The sequence below is a fragment of the Trachurus trachurus genome (genome assembly GCF_905171665.1).
Source record: "Trachurus trachurus genome assembly, chromosome: 10".
Taxonomy (NCBI): domain Eukaryota; kingdom Metazoa; phylum Chordata; class Actinopteri; order Carangiformes; family Carangidae; genus Trachurus; species Trachurus trachurus.
Genome location: NC_139894.1, coordinates 19,105,639 through 19,124,709, shown reverse-complemented (window position 1 = coordinate 19,124,709; position 19,071 = coordinate 19,105,639). Strand labels below are relative to the sequence as shown.

At 41.6% G+C, this 19,071-nt stretch overlaps 5 protein-coding genes across 5 annotated transcripts in view; all 5 read left to right on the top strand.

Moving 5' to 3' along the window:
- LOC310993089 (protocadherin gamma-C5-like) overlaps positions 1-19,071 on the top strand; it is a gene marked incomplete at its 5' end in the record, with an annotated part of 337,145 nt that overhangs the window by 221,736 nt on the left and 96,338 nt on the right. The gene's annotated exons all lie outside the window — the stretch shown is intronic.
- Positions 1,471-19,071, top strand: part of LOC310992866 (protocadherin beta-16-like) — a gene marked incomplete at both ends in the record, with an annotated part of 17,991 nt that continues 390 nt past the window's right edge. Inside the window, 5 exons of the mRNA XM_083981093.1 lie at positions 1,471-1,478; positions 1,840-1,915; positions 9,083-11,425; positions 13,846-14,937; positions 17,426-17,797. Of these exons, the coding sequence (XP_083837219.1) occupies positions 1,471-1,478; positions 1,840-1,915; positions 9,083-11,425; positions 13,846-14,937; positions 17,426-17,797 (3,891 nt within the window). The remainder of the gene's footprint in view (positions 1,479-1,839; positions 1,916-9,082; positions 11,426-13,845; positions 14,938-17,425; positions 17,798-19,071) is intronic.
- Positions 5,438-7,840, top strand: LOC310993112 (protocadherin gamma-A2-like; the record flags this gene model as incomplete). The annotated part of the gene is made up of 1 exon (XM_083981412.1): positions 5,438-7,840. Exon 1 carries the CDS (start codon positions 5,441-5,443, stop codon positions 7,838-7,840), a length of 2,400 nt encoding a protein of 799 aa, XP_083837538.1. The 5' UTR covers positions 5,438-5,440.
- Positions 12,547-15,096, top strand: LOC310992867 (protocadherin beta-16-like; the record flags this gene model as incomplete). The annotated part of the gene is made up of 1 exon (XM_083981094.1): positions 12,547-15,096. Exon 1 carries the CDS (start codon positions 12,553-12,555, stop codon positions 15,094-15,096), a length of 2,544 nt encoding a protein of 847 aa, XP_083837220.1. The 5' UTR covers positions 12,547-12,552.
- LOC310992865 (protocadherin beta-16-like) overlaps positions 16,130-19,071 on the top strand; it is a gene marked incomplete at its 3' end in the record, with an annotated part of 8,623 nt that continues 5,681 nt past the window's right edge. The window contains exon 1 of the mRNA XM_083981092.1: positions 16,130-17,804. Coding sequence (XP_083837218.1) covers positions 16,136-17,804 — 1,669 coding nt within the window. The 5' untranslated portion in view covers positions 16,130-16,135. The remainder of the gene's footprint in view (positions 17,805-19,071) is intronic.

Here is a 19,071-nt window from a genome sequence, read left to right as displayed (position 1 = left end):
AGATTTCTCTCGTGTTAACGGCTGTAGATGGAGGAGAGCCGCAGATGACAGGAACAATGCTGATTCTTATTACAGTGTTAGACGTCAATGATAATGCTCCTGTTTTTACACAGTCCACATACAAAGCTACAGTTACTGAGAATTCACCTAAAGGCACAGTTGTAGCTACTGTTACAGCCTCAGATGCAGATCAGGGATCTAATGGTAAAATAACATATTCAATCACGAATGTTTTAGAAAATATTAGGAAAATGTTTGAGGTAAACGAAGAAAATGGTTTCATTAAGTGGTCATATTGACTTCGAAAAATCAAGACATTTTCAAATAAATTTACTGGCAAGTGACGATGGAGGACTGACAGATTCTTGCAAATTAATTGTAGATGTACAAGATGTAAATGACAACAAACCTGAAATTAACATCATGTCAAAGTCAAATGTGATATCAGAAGACGCCAAACTCAATACGGTCGTTACGATGATAAACATCGAGGATCTTGATTCAGGAGAAAATGGAAAAGTGCAATGTTTTATCAGCGAAAATGTGCCTTTCGTTTTAAAAACAACATCAAATAATTTCTATAGCCTGGTGACGGACAGTGAATTAGACAGAGAGAGAGACTCTGAGTACAATATAACCGTGACCTGCTCTGATGAGGGAGTACCCTCCCTCTCCAGCAGCGTCACTCTCACCTTACAGATCTCTGACGTCAATGACAACGCGCCTGTCTTTGAGAGGAGTTAGTCTGCGTCATAACGTTTCTACAAAGTATTACCAATGACAGCATTTTTAAATTTTGAAAGTCACACATTTTAGTGAAATAATAAGGCAAATGTTTTTCAATGGATAGTCTTCCTCTTTTCCTAAACCCGTATGGTTTCCTCAGCAGGCCTATATTTCCCCATTTTATTTTTAATTCATCAATGCTCTTTTATTGATGTCAACCTCATTGCCAAAACCTGAGTTTGATTTATTGTTCATTGTTATCTTGGTGGTTTCGGCCACTTGATTCGAAGGCAGATAAACACATCTCATAGAGCTACTAATCCTGCTTAGCGCATGAACGTTTAGTTAATTATTTCAGCACTCCCTGTCCATATACGTAAGCATTATTCTTACATTTTGTCACTTTCTGAACAATTTCAGTGCATTAACGTGGTTGATGGTGGTTGTTTTCAAGGCAAGCACTGGTATATTTGTGGTAATCATTCAAACAAGAGGTATTCAATACGCAACTGTGTATAGCCTATATTTTTGTGAGGGGACTTGTGGGGGGCAAGCATGTCAGGGATTGGTCATAATTTGTCAATTTCAGAACTCTGGACAGCGACTTTAACCCACACCTCTAGTTTTACTCTCCTTATTCACTAAATGTTTTTAATACGTTTGGTGCTGTTGATTTACTTTTTCAAGTAGTGCATATACAGCGTTTTAACGTGTCTTAGGAAGTGACTGTAAAAACACATCTTTATGTTCAGGTATAGATTCAAATTACTTCTAATCATTTTTGTTCATATTCAATCAGATATTTTTCATGACAGGTTCTCTGTACAGAAACTCCTTTGGTGGATTTTTTGCAGTTTTATAGTATGGACTCTGAGGGCCGCTGTTGACCAGAGTGTCGAAAGCTGTCTGAAGGGTTGTAGTAGCACCTCCCATGTAACGTCGACATAATAAAGAACGAGCACGACGGAAAAAAGGCGACATTCGACTCATTCAAAATATTGGAAAACACCGTGAGACTTTCCCTTTCTCTCATGTGGATTCTAATGGCGCATCTGCACTTTTGATATCGGAGTCGATATTCATGGCGTGTAAATACATTCAACCTATTTGAAGCAATTCGGAAAGAACAATGGCGAGGCAAGTACTGCTGTTCGTGTTTCTCCTGTCTGTCGGCTCAGTGCTCGCTCAGGTCAGCTACACTATTCCTGAGGAAAAGGTCAAAGGATTTTTAGTCGGAAATATCGCACATGATTTGGGTTTACAAACCAAGCGTCTAGTATCTGGCAAAGCTCGAATTTATACCAGGGACAGTGGCGACTACATCGAGCTTAACAGAGAAAAAGGACTCCTCCTTGTTAAAGAGAGAATCGACAGGGAGGCGCTCTGCAGGCAGACGACGCCGTGTGCTTTACATTTTCAGATTATTTTAGAAAATCCTATGGAGTTTTACTCTGTTACAGTCCAAATTACAGACATTAATGATAATGCACCGACCTTTGAAAAAAGTGAAATGAAATTCAAAATTAGTGAGTCAGCTGTGACGGGGGCAAAATTTGTTCTGGGAAGGGCTGTTGATCTTGATGTTGGTGTAAACGATCTTCAAAGATACGACTTGAAACCAACAGATAATTTTGTTCTGAAAGTGCATAGTAACGCTGATGGAAACAAAAATGTTGAGATGGTTCTACAGAAACCTTTAGACAGAGAGAAACAGGAGCAGATTTCTCTCGTGTTAACGGCTGTAGATGGAGGAGAGCCGCAGATGACAGGAACAATGCTGATTCTTATTACAGTTTTAGACGCTAATGATAATGCTCCTGTTTTTACACAGTCCACATACAAAGCTTCAATTATTGAGAATTCACCTAAAGGCACAGTTGTAGCTACTGTTACAGCCTCAGATGCAGATCAGGGATCTAACAGTAAAATAACATATTCTATTACAAACACGTTAGATGTTGCGAAAGTATTTGTGGTAAACACGGAAAATGGTGACGTTTCTTTAGTTGGAAACGTTGATTTTGAAGAGTCCAGAAACTATCTGATAGATTTACTTGCGAGTGACGAAGGAGGACTCACTGATTCTTGTAAATTAATTGTGGATGTACAAGACGTAAATGACAACAAACCTGAAATTAATATCATGTCAAAGTCAAATGTGATATCGGAAGACGCTAAACTCAATACGGTCGTTACAATGATAAATATTGAGGACAAAGACTCGGGAGAAAATGGAAAAGTACAATGTTTTATCAGCGAAAATGTGCCCTTCGTTTTAAAAATAACATCAAATAATTTCTACAGTTTAGTAACAGACAGTGATTTAGACAGAGAGAGATCATCTGAGTATAATATAACAGTGACCTGCTCTGATGAGGGAGTACCCTCCCTCTCCAGCAGCGTCACTCTCACCTTACAGATCTCTGACGTCAATGACAACGCGCCTGTCTTTGAGAGGAGCTCATATGAGGCCTACATTGTAGAAAACAACACACCAGGTCTCTCTATATTCACAGTGAAAGCCAGAGACGCTGACTGGAACCAGAATGCCCGTGTTTCTTACATACTGGAGGACTCCTCTGTTAACGGAGTGCCAGTCTCCTCATATGTGTCCGTCAGTGCTGATAGTGGAGTCATCCATGCAGTGCGCTCTTTTGACTACGAGCAGATCAAAGATTTCCACTTCCGCGTCAAAGCTCAGGATGGAGGCTCTCCTCCACTCAGTAGTAACGTGACTGTGAAAATACTGATCCATGACCAGAACGACAACCCTCCTCAGGTTCTCTACCCAGTCCAGACTGGTGGCTCTCTGGTGGCTGAAATGGTGCCTCGTTCGTCAGATGTGGGCTATCTGGTGACTAAAGTGGTGGCTGTTGATGTGGACTCTGGACAAAATGCCTGGCTCTCCTATAAACTGCAGAAAGCCACAGACAGGGCGCTGTTTGAAGTGGGCTTACAGAATGGAGAAATAAGAACTATCCGCCAAGTCACTGATAAAGATGCAGTCAAACAGAGACTGACTGTTATAGTGGAGGACAACGGACAGCCCTCTCGTTCAGCTACAGTCATTGTTAACGTGGCGGTGGCGGACAGCTTCCCTGAAGTGCTGTCGGAGTTCACTGACTTTCCCCACGACAAGGAGTACAATGACAACCTGACTTTTTACTTAGTGTTGGCTCTGGCTGTAGTTTCCTTCCTCTTCATCACGTGTTTAGTGGTGATTATATCAGTGAAAATCTACAGGTGGAGACAGTCTCGCATCCTGTATCACTCCAATCTCCCTGTGATTCCATATTATCCACCACGTTACTCAGACACTTTGGGGAAAGGGACTCTCCAGCACGTGTACAATTACGAGGTGTGCAGGACCACTGACTCCAGAAAGAGTGACTGTAAGTTCGGCAGAGCTGGTAGTCAGAACGTGCTGATAATGGACCCCAGCTCTACAGGGACGATGCAGCGGATACAGAATGAAAAGAGCATCCTGGATGAACCAGACTCTCCTCTAGAGGTTAGTCAAATAGTTTAACTTCGTCTCCGTGCCTTCAAATCTTTCAGTGTTAAATTGCATTTACTGTCTAGTAAAGTGTTGCAGGCAGTTCCACCATTTCAGAACCATGGACAGTGCCCCATGACCCGCTTCTCAGTGAATAACCTTTTATATTTTTAGCATGAAGTTTTCTGTGACTTGGTTGTATTTCACGGTAAAGTGGACTCATTAATTATTCAGAGTTTAGACCAAATTTGCATTTTGTAAAGATTTATTTAATAGAAAACATTTTGTATTTGTCTTTAGCGAACAGTGAAGTTAAGGAATTTCATGAAATTGCTGTATGTGTGATAGTCTGTACCTATTTTCAGAAGGTTTTTCATTATTACCTTTTCCTTCGTAACAGCCCTAATAGATAAAAAGATAATAATCTCTTCTGCTTTGCAACTTGATCTCAATATTGAACTGAATAATCGTATGGTTTCAGTTTTAGGATAACTGTACATTTTCGATGCTGACATGCTTACTTCGCTTGAAACCACATTTAATGGTTTTGTGACTAGTTCAAAATTCTTTCGTCATTTCAGTACCTCGGACAGTGACATTTTCTGACTGTTTATATGTCACTATTGTTATGTTATCATTAACCAACTTTTCTAGCTGTTTTTTTTCCTCGTTATTTGCTTATTTATTTTAAACACCTTTCTTTTAAACTTTCAGTCAGACATGACTCTTCTGCTTGTTGAAATTTCATTGTGTTTGAAGACTTAAACAAAAGGAAGTAGATGAACCACAGTCTGTCTTGAATTGGCAACTCAGATTTTACGAAGAGGATAGTTTGTCTTGTATGGCTCTTGTTACATTTTATATTAGACTCACAGCAGTTATGTGTCTTCTGGGCAGATAGCTTCATGCTGGTTCTCTGCAGTTTTACTGTTTGAACTCTTAGGGCCGCTGTTGGCCAGGATGTTGATAACTGAAAGCAGGGTTGTAGCAGCACCTCCCATGTTACGTCGACATAATGAAGAGGGACAACGACGGGAAAGACCGATCATTCTGAATCCGTAGAATATCTAATACCAGAGACGACGAATACAGAGGCGTTTTGATTCCAGTGGGTGAATAGCGGATTTAAAATCTGATACCTGACACTGCAGTGGACTGAGTTAAAGGGATATACCGTTGGACTGCAGATCACCGATGAAAATACACGAGGACAGAACAATGAAAGGACAGGCGTTGTTGTTTTTCTCTCTGCTTTCCCTCGGCTCCGTTTCTGGGCAGGTCAGCTACACAGTACCAGAGGAGATGACCAAAGGGTCTTTAGTCGGTAATATAGCGCAGGATTTAGGCTTAGAAACCAGACGTTTGATGTCTGGCAAAGCTCGAATTTATTCCCGAGACAGCGGCGACTACATCGAACTGAATAGAGAAAGAGGAGTCCTCCTTGTTAGAGAGAGAATCGACAGAGAGGCGCTGTGCAAACAAACTACGCCGTGTGCTTTACATTTTCAGATTATTTTAGAAAATCCTATGGAGTTTTACTCGGTTACAGTCCAGATTACTGACATCAATGATAATGCACCGACATTTGATGAAGGCCAAATCGAATTCAAAATGAGTGAATTGGCTGTAACCGGGGCTAAATTTGTGCTAGAAAGGGCTGTCGATCTTGATGTAGGAATCAATGATCTTCAAAGATACGAACTGAAACCAACAGATAATTTTGTTTTAAAAGTGCACAGTAACGCTGATGGCAAAAAAAATGTTGAGATGGTGCTACAGAAACCTTTAGACAGAGAGAAACAGGAGCAGATTTCTCTCGTGTTAACGGCTGTAGATGGAGGAGAGCCGCAGATGACAGGAACAATGCTGATTCTTATTACAGTGTTAGACGTCAACGATAATGCACCTGTTTTCACTCAGTCCACATACAAAGCTGCAGTTACTGAGAATTCACCTAAAGGCACAGTTGTAGCTACTGTTACAGCCTCAGATGCAGACCAGGGATCTAACAGTAAAATAACCTATTCAATCACAAATAGAGATGATGTAAGGAAAATATTTAAAATAAACAAGGACAATGGTGAAGTTACTTTAGTTGCAAATACTGACTTTGAGGAATCACGAGGTTTTGAAATAAATGTACTCGCTACTGATGAAGGAGGACTCACTGATTCTTGCAAATTAATTGTAGATGTACAAGATGTAAATGACAACAAACCTGAAATTAACATCATGTCAAAGTCAAATGTGATATCAGAAGACGCCAAATTCAATACGGTCGTTACAATGATAAACATCGAGGATCTTGATTCAGGAGAAAATGGAAAAGTGCAATGTTTTATCAGCGAAAATGTGCCCTTCGTTTTAAAAATAACATCAAATAATTTCTACAGCTTAGTAACAGACAGTGATTTAGACAGAGAGAGATCATCTGAGTATAATATCACAGTGACCTGCTCTGATGAGGGAGTACCCTCCCTCTCCAGCAGCGTCACTCTCACCTTACAGATCTCTGACGTCAATGACAACGCGCCTGTCTTTGAGAGGAGCTCATATGAGGCCTACATTGTAGAAAACAACACACCAGGTTTGTCTATATTCACAGTGAAAGCCAGAGACGCTGACTGGAACCAGAATGCCCGTGTTTCTTACATACTGGAGGACTCCTCTGTTAACGGAGTGCCTGTCTCCTCATATGTGTCCGTTAGTGCTGATAGTGGAGTCATCCATGCAGTGCGCTCTTTTGACTACGAGCAGATCAAAGATTTCCACTTCCGCGTCAAAGCTCAGGATGGAGGCTCTCCTCCACTCAGTAGTAACGTGACTGTGAAAATCCTGATCCAGGACCAGAACGACAACCCTCCTCAGGTTCTCTACCCAGTCCAGACTGGTGGCTCTCTGGTGGCTGAAATGGTGCCTCGTTCAGCAGATGTGGGCTATCTGGTGACTAAAGTGGTGGCTGTTGATGTGGACTCTGGACAAAACGCCTGGCTCTCCTATAAACTGCAGAAAGCCACAGACAGGGCGCTGTTTGAAGTGGGCTTACAGAATGGAGAAATAAGAACTATCCGCCAAGTCACTGATAAAGATGCAGTCAAACAGAGACTGACTGTTATAGTGGAGGACAACGGACAGCCCTCTCGTTCAGCTACAGTCATTGTTAACGTGGCGGTGGCGGACAGCTTCCCTGAAGTGCTGTCGGAGTTCACTGACTTTCCCCACGACAAGGAGTACAATGACAACCTGACTTTTTACTTAGTATTGGCTCTGGCTGTAGTTTCCTTCCTCTTCATCACGTGTTTAGTGGTGATTATATCAGTGAAAATCTACAGATGGAGACAGTCTCGCATCCTGTATCACTCCAATCTCCCTGTGATTCCATATTATCCACCACGTTACTCAGACACTTTGGGGACAGGGACTCTCCAGCACGTGTACAATTACGAGGTGTGCAGGACCACTGACTCCAGAAAGAGTGACTGTAAGTTCGGCAGAGCTGGTAGTCAGAACGTGCTGATAATGGACCCCAGCTCTACAGGGACGATGCAGCGGATACAGAATGAAAAGAGCATCCTGGATGAACCAGACTCTCCTCTAGAGGTTAGTCAAATAGTTTAACTTCGTCTCCGTGCCTTCGAATCTTTCAGTGTTAAATTGCATTTACTGTCTAGTAAAGTGTTGCAGGCAGTTCCACCATTTCAGAACCATGGACAGTGCCCCATGACCCGCTTCTCAGTGAATAACCTTTTATATTTTTAGCATGAAGTTTTCTGTGACTCGGTTGTATTTCACGGTAAAGTGGACTCATTAATTATTCAGAGTTTAGACCAAATTTGCATTTTGTAAAGATTTATTTAATAGAAAACATTTTGTGTTTGTCTTCAGCAAACAGCGAAGTTAAGGAATTTCATGAAATTGCTGTATGTGTGATAGTCTGTACCTATTTTCAGAAGGTTTTTCATTATTATCTTTTCCTTCGTAACAGCCCTAATAGATAAAAAGATAATAATCTCTTCTGCTTTGCAACTTGATCTCAATATTGAACTGAATAATCGTATGGTTTCAGTTTTAGGATAACTGTACATTTTCGATGCTGACATGCTTACTTCGCTTGAAACCACATTTAATGGTTTTGTGACCAGTTCAAAGTTCTTTCGTCATTTCAGTACCTCGGACAGTGACATTTTCTGACTGTTTATATGTCACTATTGTTATGTTATCATTAACCAAGTTTTCTAGCTGTTTTTTCTCGTTATTTGCTTATTTGTTTCAAACACCTTTATTTTAAACTTTCAGTCAGACATGACTCTTCTGCTTGTAGAAATTCCATTGTGTTTGAAGACTTAAACAAAAGGAAGTAGATGAACCACAGTCTGTCTTGAATTGGCAACTCAGATTTTACGAAGAGGATAGTTTGTCTTGTATGGCTCTTGTTACATTTTATATTAGACTCACAGCAGTTCTGTGTCTTCTGGGCAGATAGCTTCATGCTGGTTCTCTGCAGTTTTACTGTTTGAACTCTTAGGGCCGCTGTTGACCAGGATGTTGTTAACTGAAAGCAGGGTTGTAGCAGCACCTCCCATGTAACGTCGACATAATGAAGAGGGACAACGACGGGAAAGACCGATTATTCTGAATCTGTAGAATATCTAATACCAGAGACGACGACTACTGAGACGATTTGTTTCCAGTGGGTGAATAGGGGATTTGAAAACTGATACCTGACACTGCAGTGGACTGAGTTAAAGGGATATACCGTTGGACTGCAGATCACCGATGAAAATGCACGCGGACAGAACAATGAAAGGACAGGCGTTGTTGTTTTTCTCTCTGCTTTCCATCGGCTCCGTTACCGGACAGGTCAGCTACACAGTACCAGAGGAGATGAGCAAAGGATCTTTAGTCGGTAATATAGCGCATGATTTAGGTTTAGAAACCAGACGTTTGATGTCTGGTAAAGCTCGAATTTATTCCCGAGACAGCGGCGACTACATCGAACTGAATAGAGAAAGAGGAGTCCTCCTTGTTAGAGAGAGAATCGACAGAGAGGCGCTGTGCAAACAAACTACGCCGTGTGCTTTACATTTTCAGATTATTTTAGAAAATCCCATGGAATTTTATAGTGTCACAGTCCAGATTACTGACATCAATGATAATGTCCCGACCTTTAAGAAAAGTGAAATCCGTTTCAAAATTAGTGAGTCAGCCATCTTGGGGTCTAAATTTCTACTAGAAAGGGCTGTCGATCTTGATGTTGGAAATAACGGTGTTCAGAGGTACGAATTGAAACCAACAGATAATTTTGTTCTAAAACTGCACAATAACGCTGATGGAAACAAAAATGTTGAGATGGTGCTACAGAAACCTTTAGACAGAGAGAAACAGGAGCAGATTTCTCTCGTGTTAACGGCTGTAGATGGAGGAGAGCCGCAGATGTCAGGAACAATGCTGATTCTTATTACAGTGTTAGACGTCAATGATAATGCTCCTGTTTTTACACAGTCCACATACAAAGCTACAGTTACTGAGAATTCACCTAAAGGCACAGTTGTAGCTACTGTTACAGCCTCAGATGCAGATCAGGGATCTAATGGTAAAATAACGTATTCAATCACGAATTCAATTGATGATGACAGGAAAGTATTTGAAGTAAATATGGAAAATGGTGAAGTTATTTTAGTTGGAAACATTGATTTTGAGGAGTCCAGAAATTATCAGCTAAATTTACTCGCGAGTGACGAAGGAGGACTCACAGATTCCTGCAAATTAAGTGTAGATGTACAGGACGTAAATGACAATAAACCTGAGATCAATATAATGTCAAAGTCAAATGTGATATCAGAAGACGCCAAACTCAATACGGTCGTTACAATGATAAACATCGAGGATAAAGATTCTGGAGATAACGGTAAAGTGCAATGTTTTATCAGCGACAGTATGCCTTTCACGTTAAGAACATCAACCACTAATTTCTATAGTTTAGTTACCGACAGTGATTTAGATAGAGAGAGAGCCTCTGAATACAATATAACAGTGACCTGCTCTGATGAGGGAGTACCCTCCCTCTCCAGCAGCGTCACTCTCACCTTACAGATCTCTGACGTCAATGACAACGCGCCTGTCTTTGAGAGGAGCTCATATGAGGCCTACATTGTAGAAAACAACACACCAGGTCTCTCTATATTCACAGTGAAAGCCAGAGACGCTGACTGGAACCAGAATGCCCGTGTTTCTTACATACTGGAGGACTCCTCTGTTAACGGAGTGCCAGTCTCCTCATATGTGTCCGTCAGTGCTGATAGTGGAGTCATCCATGCAGTGCGCTCTTTTGACTACGAGCAGATCAAAGATTTCCACTTCCGCGTCAGAGCTCAGGATGGAGGCTCTCCTCCACTCAGTAGTAACGTGACTGTGAAAATACTGATCCAGGACCAGAACGACAACCCTCCTCAGGTTCTCTACCCAGTCCAGACTGGTGGCTCTCTGGTGGCTGAAATGGTGCCTCGTTCAGCAGATGTGGGCTATCTGGTGACTAAAGTGGTGGCTGTTGATGTGGACTCTGGACAAAATGCCTGGCTCTCCTATAAACTGCAGAAAGCCACAGACAGGGCGCTGTTTGAAGTGGGCTTACAGAATGGAGAAATAAGAACTATCCGCCAGGTCACTGATAAAGATGCAGTCAAACAGAGACTGACTGTTATAGTGGAGGACAACGGACAGCCCTCTCGTTCAGCTACAGTCATTGTTAACGTGGCGGTGGCGGACAGCTTCCCTGAAGTGCTGTCGGAGTTCACTGACTTTCCCCACGACAAGGAGTACAATGACAACCTGACTTTTTACTTAGTGTTGGCTCTGGCTGTAGTTTCCTTCCTCTTCATCACGTGTTTAGTGGTGATTATATCAGTGAAAATCTACAGGTGGAGACAGTCTCGCATCCTGTATCACTCCAGTCTCCCTGTGATTCCATATTATCCACCACGTTACTCAGACACTTTGGGGACAGGGACTCTCCAACACGTGTACAATTACGAGGTGTGCAGGACCACTGACTCCAGAAAGAGTGACTGTAAGTTCGGCAGAGCTGGTAGTCAGAACGTGCTGATAATGGACCCCAGCTCTACAGGGACGATGCAGCGGATACAGAATGAAAAGAGCATCCTGGATGAACCAGACTCTCCTCTAGAGGTTAGACTGCTTCATAATGTTTGTACCAAGAATTACCAATGATACTATTTTTTAAATTTCTGAAAGTCACACATTTTAGTGAAATAATACGGCGCAAGCGTATTTAAATGGAGTCTGCCTCCTCTCTTCATCTCGTAACCTTTACTTTGCAGGCCCATTATCTTTATTTACCTATTTTGTTTTTTTGTTCATCAATGCTCCATTATTGATGTCAACGTCCTTGCCGAAGTTAACAATTCAACCAGATTTAGATTTTAGATCATTAATTGATATATTGGTTTCAGCCACTTGTTTTGGAGGTCGATAAACCCACCTCTTACATAGATCTACTTATCCTGGATTGTATATGAACGCTGAGTTGATTATTTCAGCAACCCCCTGCCCATATACGTCAACATTACTCTTACATTTTGTCACTTTCTAATCTTTCTGAACATACATTTACAATTTCAATGCATTAACGTGGTTAATAATGATTATTATCAAGGACAGCATTAATATATTTGTGCTAATCATTCAAACAAAAGGTATTAAATACGCAACTGTGTAGATATTTTTGTGATGGGACTTGTGTGGGGCAAGCATGTCAGGGATTGGTCAAGATTTGTCAATTTCAGAACTCTGGACAGCGACTTTAACCCACACCTCCAGTTTTACTTGCCTTATTCACTAAATGTTATTAAAACGTTTGGTGCTGTTTTACTTTTGGAAGTGGTGCATATACAGTGTTTTAACGCGACTGAGGAAGTGACTGTAAAAACATTTAGGTTCAGGTATAAGTTCAAGTAACTTCTCATCATTTTTGTTCATATTCAGATATTTTTCATGAAAGGTTCTCTTTACAGAAACTCCTTTGGTGGATTTTTGCAGTTTTATAGTATGGACTCTGAGGGCCGCTGTTGACCAGAGTGTCGAAAGCTGTCTGAAGGGTTGTAGCAGCACCTCCCATGTAACGTCGACATAATAAAGAACGAGCACGACGGAAAAAAGGCGACATTTGACTCATTCAAAATATTGGAAAACACCGTGAGACTTTCCCTTTCTCTCATGTGGATTCTAATGGCGCATCTGCACTTTTGATATTGGAGTCGATATTCATGGCGTGTAAATACATTCAACCTATTTGAAGCAATTCGGAAAGAACAATGGCGAGGCAAGTACTGCTGTTCGTGTTTCTCCTGTCTGTCGGCTCAGTGCTCGCGCAGGTCAGCTACACTATTCCTGAGGAAATGGTCAAAGGATTTCTAGTCGGAAATATCGCACATGATTTGGGTTTACAAACCAAGCGTCTAGTATCTGGCAAAGCTCGAATTTATACCAGGGACAGTGGCGACTACATCGAGCTTAACAGAGAAAGAGGAGTCCTCCTTGTTAGAGAGAGAATCGACAGGGAGGCGCTCTGCAGGCAGACGACGCCGTGTGCTTTACATTTTCAGATTATTTTAGAAAATCCCATGGAGTTTTACTCTGTCACAGTCCAAATTACAGACATTAATGATAATGCACCGACCTTTGAAAAAAGTGAAATGAAATTCAAAATTAGTGAGTCAGCTGTGACGGGGGCAAAATTTGTGCTAGAAAAGGCTGTTGATCTTGATGTTGGTGTTAACGATCTTCAAAGATACGAATTGAAACCAACAGATAATTTTGTTCTGAAAGTGCATAATAACGCTGATGGAAACAAAAATATTGAGATGGTGCTACAGAAACCTTTAGACAGAGAGAAACAGGAGCAGATTTCTCTCGTGTTAACGGCTGTAGATGGAGGAGAGCCGCAGATGACAGGAACAATGCTGATTCTTATTACAGTTTTAGACGCTAATGATAATGCTCCTGTTTTTACACAGTCCACATACAAAGCTACAGTTACTGAGAACTCACCTAAAGGCACAGTTGTAGCTACTGTTACAGCCTCAGATGCAGACCAGGGATCTAATGGTAAAATAACATATTCAATCACGAACACGTTAGATGATATTCGAAAAGTGTTTGAAATAAACGAGGAAAATGGCGAAATTACTTTAATTGGAAATATTGACTTTGAAGAGTCGAGAAACTATCAAATAGATTTACGTGCTAGTGACGATGGAGGGCTCACGGATTCTTGCAAATTAATTGTAGATGTACAAGACGTAAATGACAACAAACCTGAGATCAACATAATGTCAAAGTCAAATGTGATATCAGAAGACGCCAAACTCAATACGGTCGTTACGATGATAAATATCGAGGATAGAGACTCGGGAGAAAATGGAAAAGTGCAATGTTTTATCAGTGAAAATATGCCTTTCATTTTGAAATCATCAACCAGTGGTTTCTACAGTTTAGTGACAGACAGTGATTTAGACAGAGAGAGATCATCTGAGTACAATATAACAGTGACCTGCTCTGATGAAGGAGTACCCTCCCTCTCCAGCAGCGTCACTCTCACCTTACAGATCTCTGACGTCAATGACAACGCGCCTGTCTTTGAGAGGAGCTCATATCAGGCCTACATTGTAGAAAACAACACACCAGGTCTCTCTATATTCACAGTGAAAGCCAGAGACGCTGACTGGAACCAGAATGCCCGTGTTTCTTACATACTGGAGGACTCCTCTGTTAACGGAGTGCCAGTCTCCTCATATGTGTCCGTCAGTGCTGATAGTGGAGTCATCCATGCAGTGCGCTCTTTTGACTACGAGCAGATCAAAGATTTCCACTTCCGCGTCAAAGCTCAGGATGGAGGCTCTCCTCCACTCAGTAGTAACGTGACTGTGAAAATACTGATCCAGGACCAGAACGACAACCCTCCTCAGGTTCTCTACCCAGTCCAGACTGGTGGCTCTCTGGTGGCTGAAATGGTGCCTCGTTCAGCAGATGTGGGCTATCTGGTGACTAAAGTGGTGGCTGTTGATGTGGACTCTGGACAAAATGCCTGGCTCTCCTATAAACTGCAGAAAGCCACAGACAGGGCGCTGTTTGAAGTGGGCTTACAGAATGGAGAAATAAGAACTATCCGCCAAGTCACTGATAAAGATGCAGTCAAACAGAGACTGACTGTTATAGTGGAGGACAACGGACAGCCCTCTCGTTCAGCTACAGTCATTGTTAACGTGGCGGTGGCGGACAGCTTCCCTGAAGTGCTGTCGGAGTTCACTGACTTTCCCCATGACAAGGAGTACAATGACAACCTGACTTTTTACTTAGTGTTGGCTCTGGCTGTAGTTTCCTTCCTCTTCATCACGTGTTTGGTGGTGATTATATCAGTGAAAATCTACAGATGGAGACAGTCTCGCATCCTGTATCACTCCAATCTCCCTGTGATTCCATATTATCCACCACGTTACTCAGACACTTTGGGGACAGGGACTCTCCAGCACGTGTACAATTACGAGGTGTGCAGGACGACTGACTCCAGAAAGAGTGACTGTAAGTTCGGCAGAGCTGGTAGTCAGAACGTGCTGATAATGGACCCCAGCTCTACAGGGACGATGCAGCGGATACAGAATGAAAAGAGCATCCTGGATGAACCAGACTCTCCTCTAGAGGTTAGTCAAATAGTTGAACTTCGTCTCCGTGCCTTCGAGTCTTTCAGTGTTAAATTGCATTTACTGTCTAGTAAAGTGTTGCAGGCAGTCCCACCATTTCAGAACCATGGACAGTGCCCCATGACCCGCTTCTCAGTGTATAACCTGGTATATTTTTAGCATGACGTTGTCTGTGACTTGGTTGTATTTCACGGTAAAGTGGACTCATTAATTATTTCGAGTTTAGACCAAATTTGCATTTTTAAACAGATTTATTCAATAGAAAACATTTTGTATGTGTCTTTAGCAAACAGTGAAGTTAATTATGAAATTGTTGAGTGTATGTGTGATAGTGTCTACCTATTTTCAGAAGGTTTTTCATTATAATTGTCTTTTCCTTAGTAACAGCCCTGCAAAGAGAATAATCTGTCCAGCTTTGCAACTTGATCTCAACATTGAACTGAATATCAATCGTATGGTTTCAGTTTAAGAAAAACTGTACATTTTCGATGCTGACATGCTTACTTCGCCTGAAACCAAATTTAATGGTTTTGTGACCAGTTCAAAGTTCTTTCGTCATTTCAGTACCTCGGACAGTGACATTTCCTGACTGTTTATGTCACTATTGTTATGTTATCATTAACCAAGTTTTCTAGCTGATTTTTCTCGTTATTTGCTCATTTATTTCAAACACATTTCCTTTTAAACTTTCAGTCAGACATGACTCTTCTGCTTGTAGAAATTTCATTGTGTTTGAAGACTTAAACAAACGGAAGAATACAGAACCACAGTCTGTCTTGAATTGGCACCTCAGCTTTTACGAAGATGACAGTTTGTCTTGCATGGCTCTTGTTGCCTTTTATATTAGACTCACAGCAGTTATGTGTCTTCTGGGCAGATAGCTTCATGCTGGTTCTCTGCAGTTTTACTGTTTGAACTCTTAGGGCCGCTGTTGGCCAGGATGTTGTTAACTGAAAGCAGGGTTGTAGCAGCACCTCCCATGTTACGTCGACATAATGAAGAGGGACAACGACGGGAAAGACCGATCATTCTGAATTCGTAGAATATCTAATACCAGAGACGACGACTACTGAGACGATTTGTTTCCAGTGGATCGATTACGGATTTAAAAACTGATACCTAACACTGCAGTGGACTGAGTTAAAGGGATATACCGTTGGACTGCAGATCGCCGATGAAAATACAAGCGGACAGAACAATGAAAGGACAGGCATTGTTGTTTTTCTCTCTGCTTTCCATCGGCTCCGTTACTGGGCAGGTCAGCTACACCGTACCAGAGGAGATGACCAAAGGGTCTTTAGTCGGTAATATAGCGCAGGATTTAGGCTTAGAAACCAGACGTTTGATGTCTGGTAAAGCTCGAATTTATTCCCGAGACAGCGGCGACTACATCGAACTGAATAGAGAAAGAGGAGTCCTCCTTGTTAGAGAGAGAATCGACAGAGAGGCGCTGTGCAAACAAACTACGCCGTGTGCTTTACATTTTCAGATTATTTTAGAAAATCCTATGGAGTTTTACTCGGTTACAGTCCAGATTACTGACATCAATGATAATGCACCGACCTTTGATGAAGGCCAAATCGAATTCAAAATTAGCGAGTCAGCTGTGACGGGGGCGAAATTTGACCTGGAGAGGGCTGTGGATCTTGATGTTGAAATTAATAATCTTCAAAGATACGACTTGAAACCAACAGATAATTTTGTCCTAAAACTACACAGTAACGCTGATGGAAACAAAAATGTTGAGATGGTGCTACAGAAACCTTTAGACAGAGAGAAACAGGAGCAGATTTCTCTCGTGTTAACGGCTGTAGATGGAGGAGAGCCGCCGATGACAGGAACAATGTTGATTGTTATTACAGTGTTAGACGTCAATGATAATGCTCCTGTTTTCACACAGTCCACATACAAAGCTACAGTTAGTGAGAATTCACCTAAAGGCACAGTTGTAGCTACTGTTACAGCCTCAGATGCAGATCAGGGATCTAACAGTAAAATAACATATTCAATCACAAATCGAGATGATGTCAGGAAAATATTTAAAATAAACAACGAAAACGGTGAAATTAGTTTAGTTGCAAATATTGACTATGAGGAATCAGGAAGTTTTCAAATAAATTTACGTGCAAGTGACGAAGGAGGGCTCACGGATTCTTGTAAGTTAATTGTGGATGTACAAGATGTGAATGACAACAAACCTGAGATCAATATAATGTCAAAATCAAATGTGATATCAGAGGACGCCAAACTCAACACGGTTGTTACGATGATAAATATTGAGGACAAAGACTCGGGAGAAAATGGAAAAGTACAATGTTTAATCAGTGAAAATATGCCTTTCATTTTAAAAACATCAACCACTAGTTTCTATAGCTTAGTAACAGACAGTGAATTAGACAGAGAGAGATCATCTGAGTACAATATAACAGTGACCTGCTCTGATGAGGGAGTACCCTCCCTCTCCAGCAGCGTCACTCTCACCTTACAGATCTCTGACGTCAATGACAACGCGCCTGTCTTTGAGAGGAGCTCATATGAGGCCTACATTGTAGAAAACAACACACCAGGTCTCTCTATATTCACAGTGAAAGCCAGAGACGCTGACTGGAACCAGAATGCCCGTGTTTCTTACATACTGGAGGACTCCTCTGTTAACGGAGTGCCAGTCTCCTCATATGTGTCCGTTAGTGCTGATAGTGGAGTCATCCATGCAGTGCGCTCTTTTGACTACGAGCAGATCAAAGATTTCCACTTCCGCGTCAAAGCTCAGGATGGAGGCTCTCCTCCACTCAGTAGTAACGTGACTGTGAAAATACTGATCCAGGACCAGAACGACAACCCTCCTCAGGTTCTCTACACTGTAAAAAGTAACCAGCCCAATAAGTTATCCCGACATGTTTCTATAATTTAAATCAACTCAACATAATGAATTGAGGAATTTAAACTTAATTTAATGAGTTATTGGTATCCCAACTTAAGAGCTTAAGCCAGTTTAATGAAATGGAAATTTCAATGAGTCAACCTAACTTGAGAACATGAGTTTTACCAACAGTAACTGAATCTCTCATGAACTGAGCTGACCCCTGCTGAGGTAGCCATATTAATCCGCCGTAAAAAACAGTGCCTGCAATTTCGTCTTGATCTGATAAATAATTATCATATAAGATCTTTTAAAATACGTCAGGAGCTCCACTCGGCTGCAGCTGACAATTAACAGAGGAAGAGGAACACTTTTTAAGTCTTGTTAAGGCGGTTAAAGAGAAGTGGCGGAGGACTACTTTTTATCAGCAAGATCAGGACGCGACCGGCTGCCCGGATCTCATTTCTCAACGGGCAGGTGCAGGAGAGAAACCGGCGCGGAACAGCAGGCAAGCATCGACTGGATATGGTAAGTGGTTGCATTTATCTTTTATTTAAAATAAATAAATTAATATTAATGTAAATTGGCTGTGGATAGTATAATGTCAGCGTTCTAACATTTCCCGGGAGACATGTTGGTTAATTTGAGCCTAACATTTTCATAGTCTTGTGACTAACAATACTTTTTAAACTTTAAGTAGTAGTTAGCAAGAGTTGTATGGCATTAGAAGCATGTTCATGGTGCTCGGTAAAAGTTTTGTTTGAAACTGGTGCTTTGTTTGCAAGGTTTAACGGCTTCACAAGGCTAGCTGTGTCAGTAATTAGTCGTGGCCCGCCAGCGCGTGCGTCTGCCGTTAGCCTCTCTTTTTTCTCTCTCTCTTTTTTTTCCTGCGCCATTAGCAGAGGTGTAGGCTGCGGTCACAAACGAGGGAAACCTGCTGATAACTGAATAGGTTGCGATGACGGACATGAATGCATGCAAATTGGTGAATGTTTTTGAAGGCAGCAGTCACATTCAGTTAAATGGTGGCGAAAACTCCCCAAAACAATTCTTTAAAAATTTGCTGTAGTAGTTAGCAAAAGTTGTACGGCTTCCCAAGGCTAACGTTAGCTGTGTCAGTAATTAGACGTGGCCCGTGAGCGCGTGCGTCTGCCTGCCTGCCATTAGTTTTTTTTTCCCTCGCCATAGAGCTCCCAGTGGTCTGTAATGTTGTTGAGGGGGGAGTGAAGGTTTGTTACCGTGAGTATAAAAACTGTTAGCTTGTGTGGATTAGT